General features: G+C 37.9%; 1 protein-coding gene and 1 pseudogene across 2 annotated transcripts in view; one reads left to right on the top strand and one right to left on the bottom strand.

Moving 5' to 3' along the window:
* Nucleotides 1-13,806, top strand: part of TNMD (tenomodulin) — a 189,270-nt gene that overhangs the window by 89,138 nt on the left and 86,326 nt on the right. The window contains exon 1 of one of the 2 annotated variants that reach the window (XM_027608498.1): nt 1,212-1,285. The exons of the other annotated variant lie outside the window; for it this stretch is intronic. Within the exon in view, the coding sequence (XP_027464299.1) occupies nt 1,223-1,285 (63 nt within the window). The 5' untranslated portion in view covers nt 1,212-1,222. Of the gene's footprint in view, nt 1-1,211; nt 1,286-13,806 lie in introns of those variants that run through there. 2 annotated transcript variants of the gene reach the window in all.
* LOC113931177 lies at nt 5,476-6,203 on the bottom strand (annotated as a pseudogene).

Here is a 13,806-nt window from a genome sequence, read left to right as displayed (position 1 = left end):
ATAAAGAACTTCTCTCTTGTCATTTCATTCCCCTTCGTATTTTCCCCAGAGTAACTATATAAAAAGGAAGACTTTTGAACTCAAAGAAGCACACAGAAGAATGGTGGTTGCCAAGGACTAGGGGGAGCAGGGTAAAGGATCTTGGTCAAAGGGTAAAAATTTCAGTTATAAGATTAATAAGTTCTGGAGATCTAATATATAGCATGGTGATTATATATACACAGCCTGGGTAATAATATTGTATTGTATACCTGAAATTTGCTAAGAAATAGATCTTAAGTGTTTTCACACACAAAAGTAATTATGTGAGGTGATGGATGTGTTAGGTAGCTTGTGGTAATCATTTCACAATGTATACATATATCAAATCTTTACACAGTATACCTTAAATGTATATATATTTTATTTGCCAATTATACCTCAATAGAGCTGGAAAAAATAAATATAAAGGAAGACTTAGAAAATAAATAAAAAGTAAGACAGTGCTGAGTTGAAAAGGCAGATGAGTCTTGCCTTAGTCAATAAAGAATTAGAGAATGCATTTGTTAGAGGAAGTACAAATTTACACAATGACTCAGTTACAAAAAAAAAAAAAATCAACCTAATGTTCTCTATCTGACTTCATTTTGTTTTGGAGCCCTAATTCTTCCAGTATCTGTCAGGTTAATATTCAATCAATTTAAAATTCAAATTTCCTGTTAGGGCTGCCTCTATTGTCTTCAAAATATCTTCTCTTCTTCCTCAAGATGGCATTGGGGTGCAGAGGAAAGCTTATATAATCTCATTGCACTGGAGAAAGAACCTCTGTATTGCATGTTGGTCTCTGATTCCTTTCTGACTTCTGCCAAGTTTGCCTCTAACCATACCTGATCTTTGTGTACCTTGCATAAATGACCACAGCATAGTGTCTCAGGGCCACCTGGCTTTTGAGGAATCATGTTGGGAGCTACTGCTAATGATCATGAACCTTGCCATTACTCTGATGGTAAGATTCCTGCACTCAGCATCCACTTCTTCTAACCCCAGGCCTGTTCTGAGCCACCTATATTTTCTTTACTCTTCTATCCCCCACCAGGGCACATGAGAACTTAAGATCTGTTTTACAGCTCTTCAGGTACACTATCTCCAGACCTCTTTGCTTTATCATGCCATGGTGCCATTTCTACTCAACTATGGATACTTTGTGTTGATACAGGGCACCATGTGATCCCCTCCAAGATTTATGAACAGGAAAAGCAATACCAGCCCCTTCTGTGGCCCAGAGTGTGGGATAAGCATCTTAAGAGTAAGTACATCCCTCCCCAAATGTATCTTCAAGATCCTCCAAGCACCAAAATGGTTTTGGTTTCCTGAGTGGCAGAAACTTCCCTTATGTTAGTATCTCCCATCCTCTCTACACAATGGCTGATGCTGAACTACTATTTTCACACCACCACATTTTTCTCTTAGTATGTAAAGGGAATCTTTACCCTCATCAAAGCCTGGCTTTTGAAACTATTATCTCACAATGCACTAAAAAATTGCAGTCTGAAACTCAGGGATGAGCAATGATACATTTGTTCCAGGTCATATCTGTCTTCCCCTGAAGCAACAAGTTCAATTGATTCAATGAGTAGGAGTACAAGACAAAAAGGAAACAGATTATCAGGAGCAACTGGCAACAAAAATAGGTTTAATATCTTAAAAATATATAGGATACAGCTCGTTCTTCTATTTAGACAAAAAAATATTTTAAAGCATTTACCATGTTAAGGTCACCCTCTGGTCTGGGTGGCTGCATATAGTGAGTAACAACAAACACTCTAGATCAGTTTCTAGTACCACGAATTTACTCTAAAACAAAATAATTTCCAAACCATAGGCAATCATTTTTGGCTACTTTCAATACAATAACACATCATCATGCCCAATCCTTTTTTCACTGGGTCTGAGAATAAAATACTGTGGCTGTTTTTTGTCTGGGTACCTGGGGGTTAACCTGAAACCCTATTATTTTTCAAAATTTATGGCTGGAAATCCTATGAGTCCAATTTCCTGCCTTAGTGAGTAGAGTATATAAGTTACATTAGTGAACAAAATTTAATATTTGAAGATTGAAGATATTGCTGGGTCTTGGAGTCATCTTTCCAACCATCAATGGCATCAGCCCAGTCTAGTGATGTAGCTGTAAAAGACTTAAAAGATTGTATTTAACCCATAGTGAACCCACAGTGTACTAGAAATGCTATTTTTTAAAAGACTAGAACATGATTATCTTCTGTACACCTCTTTCTGCAAAAATACGATTTAGAAAAAGGTTTGGTTAATCAAGGGTCCTGGTTAAAGAAAGTTGTATTAGTCATATGGATACTTATTTGAAGCTCACTGGAATGAGATTTTAAACTATATTAAATGATGATGCTACAAATTCTTAAACATTCCAGTAAGCCTTCTTCTTACTGAAAGATCTTTAAGATTGTTCACCATTATCATTTTGCCTTACTGAGCCTAGAATGCAATGGCTTTTATATTTCCAAATAAGCCTTAAATAAAGTGCTTGCAAGCTTTCACAGCAGAAAACTACTTATTAGGGCAGTGATGTTATTCTTAATTTTTTCCTGATTTTATTGTCCTGCCCTCATATTGTTCAGAATCAGTTCAATTCTTGCTCTCATTTGAGAGAAGTTGTCATTAGTTAAAGGGATTCTTTAGACAGGTCACTAGGAGCATCTTGCCCTTCCCCTCAATAATTATATTTTCTACTTAATGAAAAGCTTGTAGTTTAAAAACATCTCCAGTTATAGCTAGGCAAAAACATGAAAGGAAGAGCTACTTACATGAATATATGAGATTTCATATCTCTTTTAATTGCTAAACAAATTTTACAGACTTGAAAAGGGCAGTTTGACAGCCCTGGAGCAAAAGTCCTAGCGTATTAACAGTTGTAACCTTAACCTATTGAAAAACAGTATGAGGCCAAAAAAGAGAGCAACTCAGGGGTTTCTTAGGAATGGGAGTGTAAGAGGTCAAGAATGAAAAGTTGCATAGCAGTTAAGGCAATTACCTCTGTCAAGGGGAGAGCAAAGCACCCCTTTTTTCTTCTAATTTCTTCCCCCAAAGCTGGTAGAAATTGTCCTTACATCATTAAGATAGGCTTGGTGATTAGAGCAGAAATATTCTCATCCAACTCAACCACCAATTCCTCCTCCCAGAATTTCTTAGGGAAAATTACAATGATTGGTTTGTATGCATAGAAGGTGAGCCACTCTGAGATGCAGTTAAGGAAGGTTTGGGAATGTACTGGAGAATGTCTGAACGGTAGCAGGGATATTTCTAGCAGTAGCAGAAACAGAGAAGGCTGGGTGGTGTATGGATGAACGCCAGCCAGCAGAAGCCAAGAGTCCCAGCACAAGGTTTGTCTGCTAATCACATTCAAACCTACACCTTGCCAGAAAGCCACTTCCCAAACTCTAAATAATGCTTGCTTCAGGGGTCAATTTTTCCAAGAGCTTTCCTTGAAAAGATTTTAAATGGAAATATAAGCTTCATGCAAGCAATAAGGAAAAAACATGTAAATCTCTTCTCCACCTTGCATATGCTTTTCCTGCTGTGTTTTAAGCAAAAGAAAAACTCATCAAAAATGACTCCAGAGCCCAGACTCTGACCTCCTCAGATCCTGCTCCCTCTAATCAGGCCACAGTTGACTGACAGTCAGGAAATAAACTGTTCTTTGAAGGTACAGCCGGAGCAGGTTTACAGCAAATGACTAATATGATCTAATCTTCCAGCAATTTCGACAGTTTTCAATTCTGGAAGATTCTATATGTCTGTTTAACTTTCTGATTCTGTCCTGTGACTGCTCATTGAATTATCCTTCAAGATTCAATCTTCTCAAATATTGTAACCTTCTTCATTATCAAACTCCAGTATAATATCAGGACCCACAATGTGCCCAAGCCCCACAATACCAATCTGGATACATTGAAAAGCCAAAGAAAAGGCCTAACAGCTAAAGCTTTATTGGTAGGAGGGGTAGATAACCACTTATCCAATTAGCAAATTCTCATTGAACTGCTACTAGGTGTACTAGCCTCTGTTAAGTATTTGGAGTGGTACAATCATCCATCAATTTCTGAAATGCCTAAGGTCTGGTGGCCAAAAATCTACCTTCCCCATAAGCTGGATGAAGCCTGAAATCTCTTTAATAAGAGACAAAGTCTTTAATTTCATAATTGGAGATAAGCTTAGAGGGATGCTCTGTATGAGAGGGAAGAAAGTTTATTTAAATCCATACTAAGTCATAAATAATTATATTAGAGTGACTCCTCAGAGCAGATATTAATAAGAAGGAAAAAAGAGAACAGGTGAAGGGAAGGTGGGGGGGAGAAGGGAGGGAAGGAGGAGGGCAGATAACACAAAGAGAAAGTTGGAGACAGTAAGGAAGCTGGGGGAGGGGGGTCCAAAAACTAACTTTGCCAGCTACATTGTTTTACCAAAGGCAATCTAGCCTGTAACTCAAGTAAGCAACTTTGGGGTTTAAAAAGAAAGATACAAAATTCAGCTGGTGCTAGCCAGACTCTGCAAGAGTTTTACATTTTCTTCTAAATCCAGTAATAAATTATATACCCAAACGGTCCTGACTGAAATAAAAAACACTGCTTCAAGTGTAAAGCAGAATAAAATTCAAATCTTAAAATTGCAAAGGGTATTAACATATAAATTAGCTATTCCTAAAAGATTTTCAGACTCACCTATGCATATGGCTCATTTTCTTTGGCCCACTTTAATTACCTTTTACATTTGGAGCTTTATTTTATTTTATTTTCCATTATAAAAATTTATCAAGGGAATAATTTGAGTTTTTAGAGGTTTGGTTTAGCAAAGTAACCAAAAACCATGAAAACACTCTAAATTCTTTTTTAACCTACCAAGTAGGATGTAAATTAAATAAATCCTTTATTACTTTAGGAAAGAGGCTGTTTTCCTAAATCAGAAAAGTTGATTTCCAAGTCATGCTCTCTTACCTCTACTGCCTTGCAACCTGAAGGAGAACTGAATCTTACCAGGAATGGTTCTTCTGTAAGTCAAGGAGGGAAGAAGAGGCCATATCCTAAAACAGACTAGGTGGAGACTCTGAGCCAAAATCAGAGTCTGTGATACGGTGTGATCAACCAACCAGGGTACTTCTGAAAGTGAAATGATGTTGCTAATTACTTGAGAACAAAAGGCATAAAATGAGACATGGGGCCACCCTAGTGATAAGGCAGTTTGAGAAACTACATTTCCCAGTATGCTCTGCCCCTTGAAAATCAAAAGGCCTGACTGGAGCAAACACCCTGGGATCTGTGTTTAGCACCATTTAAAAGGTAAATAGCATAGGGCTGAGTCTGATGTAGAGGCTTTCTCCTTCCATGGGATACTTAACAAGACACAGAAAACAACACCTGAGGTGAAATTTCAATGGATATTAAGTCTAGGGTGGAGCCTCTTTCTCCCTCACACTTCAAGCTTGCAGAGAGGTGAAGCTGGTAGAGCTGTCCACTGGTCCACAGCCCTGTTTCTCCTGGCTGCCATGCTCCCTCTGCCTCCCCACATTGCCAGCGTCCCCACTGCTGCTAGTCTTTTGGGGGGATTGTGGGCCAGGTGCTGTTCCCATTCCACTTCAACCAACTTGTACAGCTCCATGGTGCCCTGAGCATCTTCCACAGACGAATGTCCACTTTTCCCAGTCTGCATGTCCTGATTCAGAAGCTTCTTGGTGAGACACTTCAGAGACATGGTGGCATTCTTCAAGCAGTGGGCCTTCCGGCTGGGGAGGGGAGGGATATGGGAGGTGTCGTGGGTGAGGGACTTGGGGTGGAAGTACTGAAGGGCTTTGAAGTTGTGGGTGGCATGCCCCCACTGTCTTCATTGTCTTCCCTGCGAGTATCTTTAAGATCTGGCTTTGAGCGATCTTGAAGGGTGCAGCATTCATCATGTACTGCTTCCAGATGCCACTCCATCTGGTCCAGTAGTCTACAATGGGGGGAGGGGAGAATGTACTCATCATAAAGCACATCTCCATGATAATTGACAATGCTACATCAAGCCAAGGTACTGACATGCCCCTTGGGTCCTGTGCTCACCATCTCACAGTCAATTGCCACCATCTTCCTTGGCATCTCCTGGGATACTCTGGAGCATTTATTCTCTGAATGAGATTGGGTGGAGTTATGTGGGGACATTTTTCTGAGTAAGGTTCTTCTGGGGCCCCTTCTTCTAGGGGCAAATTGAGTGGCTCCTAATCTTTGGAAGGGCACTCTGGAACTCCCATTTTAGACTTCAATATTACATCAGGTTTTGTATTTGTTTTGTTTACAATTTTGATACACAGGACTCTGAAATTTCCTAACATACAGTTCAGACCCCATCCGTCCTTATTTCTGTTTTAATTTTCAATGGTCTATGCAAGGGCTGTGCTTTTATAGCATGAAGGTTCTGCTAGAGAGGGAGTGTGTGTGTGTGTATGTGTATATGTATGTGTGTGTTATGTTATGTGTATGTGTGTGTGTGTCTAGTGGAGACAGGGGTTTCCAGATTCTCACAGAGTACATCTTTAGTTACAAAGCAGGAGACCACATTCTACATTGATGGAGCAGGTTCTGAAGCTCATCACCCTACCAAAAAGGAGACTAGCTATAAGGCTGACACACTGCTGCATTCATGATTCCATTCCCCTCCTAATTAGGAGGTGTTGAGATTGTAGTGTTCAGTCAGCTTCTGAGAATTTTTATGGTCCTTTTGTTCCTTCACTGATACTTTTAGAACCTTAAGGTAGTTGGTAAAAACAATGCTTATGTATAGCTGACAACATGAAAGGCCTTTATGAGCTCCATGGGAAAGAGACACTTCATATTTAAGAAGGAGAAATTAGAAGGGTTTCTTCCTCTCTGTCATTTCTCTGACAGACAGTAATGTCTCTCCTGCTGGTAGCTTTCAAGACAAGGAAATTTGTATGAGTTGCCATGAAATTCATTATCATACATTTATGCTCTAAAAATGCAATTGGAACCACTCTTCATGTGTTCCACATTTACAATAATTATCCAATAAAACCTTATCCACATAAATGACTAACAAGAACTCCAAGTGGGAAAAGAGATGTTTTTTCATTATTGGATCATATCTCAGAGCTGAGGACAATCATGGTACATAAGCCAAATACAGCCTTCTCATGGATGGCACAATTACCTTTCATTTGAGAATGCCTACTCCTTGCCAAAAGGCCTTTCTAAGCAAGATCCATTTGACAAATCAGTTGACAATCCACCCAGATCACCTGAGCTTTCATGCTCTTTCACTATGCTGAAGAAACAGCAGAAATGTGGGAGTTAGAGATGTAGGGGTTTAGGTTTGGCTCTGTGAGCAATCCATGGCATGACTTTAATGGGTTTCAGCATTCTGGTCTATACAATAAGACAAAAAATGCTACTTGAACACAGTAACACTTGAGCTTTCTGTTCCAAAAATGTCCAAATGTGATAGTAAGTATTACTATAATTTTAAACGTATAAAATGTAATACAAATGCAAGATGAAATTATTCTTTTAACCCCAGAGGAGAAAGATCATCCAGTGGGGGAATATCATGCCTAATTTTCTGTCCTGGAAGATATGCACAAAACTTTTGTACCGTTAAACTATAGCTGTGGAGGCTTTTAATCAGTTACCAATTAATTCAGTTCTTCCTCTGGTTTCCCCTCCCTCCCAGGCTTTTTCTCTGTGAAGCTCACCTATTAATCTCCCCAATGATACTTCATTTTCTTCTTACAACTAATGCTGCTATTGAAAAGTCTGAGATTTACCTGATTCTTGATACTTTGTAGGTGCATTCTTTGTTCTTTCAGGACACTCAGAATTTTCTCTTTGATGCTCTTAATGTTCACTATAGAGTATCTAGTATAGGTTTTCCTTTTCTCTCCTGTTTGACACTCTATGGCTCTTTACTACATTAAGTCTTTCATTATTTTTCAATTCTGGAAAATTTATTTCCATTATTTCTTAAAGTAACTACTTCTTCCTACTTTTGATTTTGTCTATTTCTTGGACTCCTTTTATTTGATATTGGAATTTTATTTTCATCTTCCATATCCTATGGATTTTCTTTCATATTTTCTATCTCTTTATCTTTTCCTACTACCTTCTGGGAAAGTTCTTCAATTTTATCTTTAACTCACCAATTTTTTCTTTAGCTAAATTTATCCTGGGATTGATTCCATCAGTCATATTTTTTATTTCAATTATTATACTTTTATGAATAGAATTTCCACTCACACTCATGATAGAGTAACTGTCACTGGACTTGCCCTCCTACCATAAATGACTAGAAAACTAAGCAAAATATAGGAGACAACTGTTTTCAGACAATAGACAACAGGCAGTGCAAGACTGATTTTTGAAAGAGAAACAAATGAGGTAATCTCTATGATTGTCTCAGCTTGCTGCCTAGAAGCAATTTCTGGACAACAGCATATGGATGGAAAGTCCAAGCAGAACACAGTGATCTTGCTGATTTGAGGTCAGAGATCAGAATTCAGGGAGACTGAGGCAGCTATAATTAGTGGAGCAGAGTACTAGAGAAGAGAGACCTATACAAAGAAAGAACTACAGAAATTGGCATAGGAATTCCCTTTAGTCTTTGATACATACTGAGTTGTGCATGCATAGCATGAAATTCCAGTGAGGATGGGCAAAGAACAACTGCTGGAGAGCTGGAAGGTGAACAATTCCCAGAGTTCATACAGGACTAGGAAATGTTTGCTTTCCAGCCAGCCAGAGCAAAAAAATGTTGTAGAGTACCCAGGCACTTAAGTAGAGACCCCAGGATGATCACACATTAGTAGTATAGCTAACCTAGCCCTACAGTAAAGGCTATCCTAAGCCTGCCATAACAAAACTTACAAACAAGCCTTGAAAGTTTAAGGCTGATCTGGAAGTGATTTAACTGCCTCCCAAAACAAGACTCAACATTCTTTAAGATAAAACAATAAAATCCAGGCACTCAACAATAAAACATCACAATATTCAGCATCCAATAAACAACTACTATACACGTGAAGAAGCAGGAAAATATGACCCATAACCAGGAGAAATATCAGACACAAAAAAAGACACAGAAATGACAGAGAGGATGGAATTAGCAGACAAAAAATTTAGAATACCTATTAAAATATTAAGGTTAAAGGTTAAAGGAAAGGTCATAGGTTAAAGGAAAATATTGCTATAATGAGGAAAGAAATGAGAACTATAGGAAAGGACCAAAGGAAAGAATTAGAGGTGAAAATATAATATTTGAAATGGAAATTTCACCGAGTAGGATTGACAGCAAATTAGACGCTGTAGAAAATGAGTACATTTTTAGATGCAGCAGTGGAAACTATCCAAATCGAAGCACAAGAAGGGGATGAAAAGTTGAAAAAAGATGAACAGAGCCTTAGTGACATGTGGGTCAATATCAAGTAGTCTAACCTATAAGTAATTGGAGTCCCAGAATGGAGGTTCAGAGAAAATATTTGAAGAAATAACGGCTGAAAGTTTTCCTACTTGATAATAACTGTGAATTCACAGATCCAAAAAATTCCACAAACCCAAGCAGTATAAGCACAAAGAAAATTATGTATAGGCACATCATAATCAAGATGCTGAAATTGATACAGAAAAAAAGTTCCTAAATGCAGCCAGAGGAAGAATAAGAATACCTTACATATACAGGAATAAAGATAAGAATGAGTACTTACTTCTTGTTAGAAAGAATATAAGCTGGAAAAGAATTCTATATCCAAGGTGGGGAACCTCCAAAAATAAAGACCAAATAAATACTTTATCAGGCAAACAAAAGCTGAGAGAATTTGTCATCAGCAAACCTGCACAAAAAGAAACACTACACCCAGTACCCAGATCTTAGTTTCTAATATCATTCTGCAATAAAAGGAACCAGGGCTCCTTGGAGAAATGGCAGACTCTAAGATTGAAAATGGAAATAGACAGAATGAGCCTGGAGCATCTTGTAATACCAGAAAGTAAGGAAGTGTTAGAAAAAAAAATGATGGGGTCATGTCAAAGAGACACAGCAATCAATTGAAAGAGCTCCCAGGGGCCAAAGTTGGAGTGATGTGAAAAAGAGAATAAAGTAGTATTAGATTATAACCCAAAGTGTAAAATAAATTTCCATAAGTCCATATTGGTGTTAATAAAAGATTTAGTAAATAAATAAATGGAGGATAATATACTCATAATAAACCTCCCATATAAAAGAATTCCAAATAATTTATGTAGATAGTCTCCCATCAAGGAGGTGAAGCATAATTCCCCACTCCTCAAATGTGGGCTGCACAAAATAACTCCCTTCCAAAGAGAACAGTAAGGAAAAAGAGGAGAAAGAGTAACTTTATAGTGGAGAAACCTGACAAACACTACCTCAGACAGATGATCAAGGTTAATATCATCAGTGATAAATCATGCTGATAGCATGTACCCATGATATGATGTGACAAGAAGGACATTTTGTGACTTCCTCCCAAAAATACATAACCTAGTCTAATCATGAGAAAAACATCATACAAACCCAAATGGGGGACAATCTACAAAATACCTGACCAGTATTCCTCAAAACGGTCAAAGTCATCAAAAACAAAGTCTGAGAAACCATCACAGCCAAGAGGGACCTAAAGAGACAGGATAGGTAAATGTAATATGGTATCTTAAATGTGTTTCTGGGAATGAAAAAAGACATTAGATTAAAAACGAAGGAAATAAAAAAAGTATGGACTTTAGTTAACAATGTATCAATATTAGTTCATTAGTTGTGACAATTGTGCCATACTAATGTAAGATGTTAACAGTAGGGGAAACAGAATGCAGGGTATATGTAAACTCTCCATACTATCTTTGCAACTTTTCATAAATCTGAATCTATTCTAAAATAAAAATATATTTGAAAAGAAATGATAAGAGAATATTTTTAGGTTGAAGTAAATTGCTATGACATGGAAACTGAGGTCTGCACAAAGAAATGAAGAGTGTCAGAAATGGTAAATATGTAGATCAATATATATTTTATGGCTAATATTTTTCATCTGATCCTTTAAAATTATCTTATTTTATTTCATATTACTAACTTATTACCTTAAATATTTAAGTATATTTACCTTGTATATTTTAAATTATTAGCCCATCCATTCCAATAATTCTGCATTGAATGGCATATATTTTCAATTTGTTGTCCTTTTCTATAGTAGTCATTCATCCCTCTCAGAAATCTAGGTATACTTACTCCTGTTTCCTGGGGGTATCAGCTACTACATCTAATAAATGTATATCAAAAAAGGGCCAAAGGCCAGGCCCTAGTCTAGTCCTAGTGAAGAGTCCCAGATACCACAGAACTACTGTTACTCCTATATCTTGGCACCTTATGAGGCAACTCATCTGGTCAGTCACCTAGAGTTGCAGAGCATCAGATCTAAGAATTTGGAGAGGGGTAAGTGGAGGAATGAATGTCAGAGGAAAACCGGTTAGTCCACCCTTATGCTCATCAACTTACACTAGTAAGACTTTTGCATTGCCCATCTACTCATAGTCTGCTGACACAGGCAGTTTGGGCTATTGTCCCTGATTTCTGTCATGAATGAGGTAAGCAGTAATTATACTAAGGTTACACAAGGGAGCGAAAGAAATAGGGCTCTAGAAGTTTTGTTCTTTTTTTTGTATTTTTGTATTTTTATTTTATTTTTTTATTATGTTATGTTAGTCACCATACAATACATCATTAGTTTTTTTTAAATAGTATCCCATACTTTATTTTTTTATTTTTATTTTTTTAAGATTTCATTTATTTGACAGAGAGAGACACACCGAGAGAGGGAACACAAGCAGGGAGAGTGGGAGAGGGAGAAGCAGGCTTCCTGCTGAGCAGGGACCCCGATGCGGGGCTCGATCCCAGGACTCTGGGATCATGACCCAAGCTGAAGGCAGACGCTTAACGACTGAGCCACCCAGGTGCCCCTACATCATTAGTTTTTGATGTGGTGATCCATGATCCATTGTTTTCGTATAACACCCAGTGCTCCATGCAGTACATGCCCTCCCTAATACCCATCACCTGGCTAACCAATCCCCCATCCCCTCTAAAACCCTGTTTGTTTCTCAGAGTCCATAGTCTCTCATGGTTCATCTCCCCCTCCGATTCCTCCCCCTTCATTTTTCCCTTCCTTCTCCTAATGTCCTCCATCCTATTCCTTATGTTCCACAAATAAGTGAAACCAAATGATAATTGACTATCTCTGCTTGACTTATTTCACTTAGCATAATCTCCTCCAGTCCCACCCATGTTGATGTAAAAGTTGGGTATGCATCCTTTCTGATGACTGGGTCATATTCCATTGTATATATGGACCACATCTTTATCCATTCATCTGTTGAAGGGCATCTCAGTTCTTTCCACAGTTTGGCTATTGCAGACATTGCTGCTATGAACATTGGGGTGCATATGGCCCTTCTTTTCACTACATCTGTGTCTTTGGGGTAAATACCCAGGAGTGAAATTTCTGAGTCATAGGGTAGCTCTATTTTTAAATTTTTGAGGAAACACCACACTGCTTTCCAAAGTGGCTGTACCAACTTGCATTCCCACCAACAGTGTAAGAGCGTTTCCCTTTCCCCACAACCTCTCCAACATTTGTTGTTTCTTTCCCTGTCCATTTTTGCCATTCTAACTGGGGTAAGGTGGTATCTCAATGTGGTTTTGATTTGAATTTCTCTGATGGAAAATGATGATGAACATTTTTTCATGTGTCTGTTAGCCATTTGTATGTCTTCTTCAGAGAAGTGTATTTTCATATCTTCTGCCCAATTTTTGACTTGATTATTTGTTTTTTGGGTGTTGAGTTTGAGAAGTTCTTTACAGATCTTGATACCAGCCCTTTATCTGTAGTGTCATTTGCAAATATCCTCTCCCATTCTGTGGGTTGCCTCTTTGTTTTGTTGACCTTTTCCTTTGCTGTGCAGAAGCTTTTTATCTTGATGAAGTCCCAAAAGTTCGTTTTTGCTTTTGTTTCACTAGCTTTTGGAGATGTATCTTGAAAGAAGTTGCTGTGGGTGATGTCAAAGAGGTTACTGCCTATGTTCTCCTCTAGGATTTTGATATATTCCTGTCTCACATTGAGGTCTGTCATCCATTTTGAGTTTATCTTTGTGTATGGTGTTAGAGAATGGTCGAGTTTCATTCTTCTGCATGTGGCTGTCCAATTTTCCCAGCAGCATTTATTGAAGAGGATTTTTTCCATTGCATGTTTCTTCTTGCTTTATAAAAGATTATTTGACCATAGAGTTGAGGGTCCATATCTGGGTTCTCTATTCTGTACCATTGGTCTATATGTCTGTTTTTGTGCCAGTACCAGGCTGTTTTGGTGATCACAGCTTTGTAATATAGCTTGAAATCGGACAACATGATGTCCCCAGCTTTGTTTTTCTTTTTCAACATTTCCTTGGCGATTCGGGGTCTTTTCTAATGCCATACAAATTTTAGGATTGTTTGCTCCAGCACTTTGAAAAATGTCATTGGAATTTTGATCAGGATGGCATTGAAGGTATAGATTGCTCTGGGTAGCATAGACATTTTAACAATGTTTATTCTTCTGATCCATGAGCATGGAATATTTTTCCATCTTTTTGTGTCTTCTTCAATTTCTTTCATGAACGTTCTGTAGTTCCTAGAGTATAGATCCTTTACCTCTTTGGTTAAGTTTATTCCGAGGTATCTTATGGTTTTTGGTGCTATTGTAAATGGATTCAA

This window comes from Zalophus californianus, chromosome X (genome assembly GCF_009762305.2).
Source record: "Zalophus californianus isolate mZalCal1 chromosome X, mZalCal1.pri.v2, whole genome shotgun sequence".
Lineage (NCBI taxonomy): Eukaryota > Metazoa > Chordata > Mammalia > Carnivora > Otariidae > Zalophus > Zalophus californianus.
This window is presented reverse-complemented; position numbering and strand designations above follow the sequence as displayed.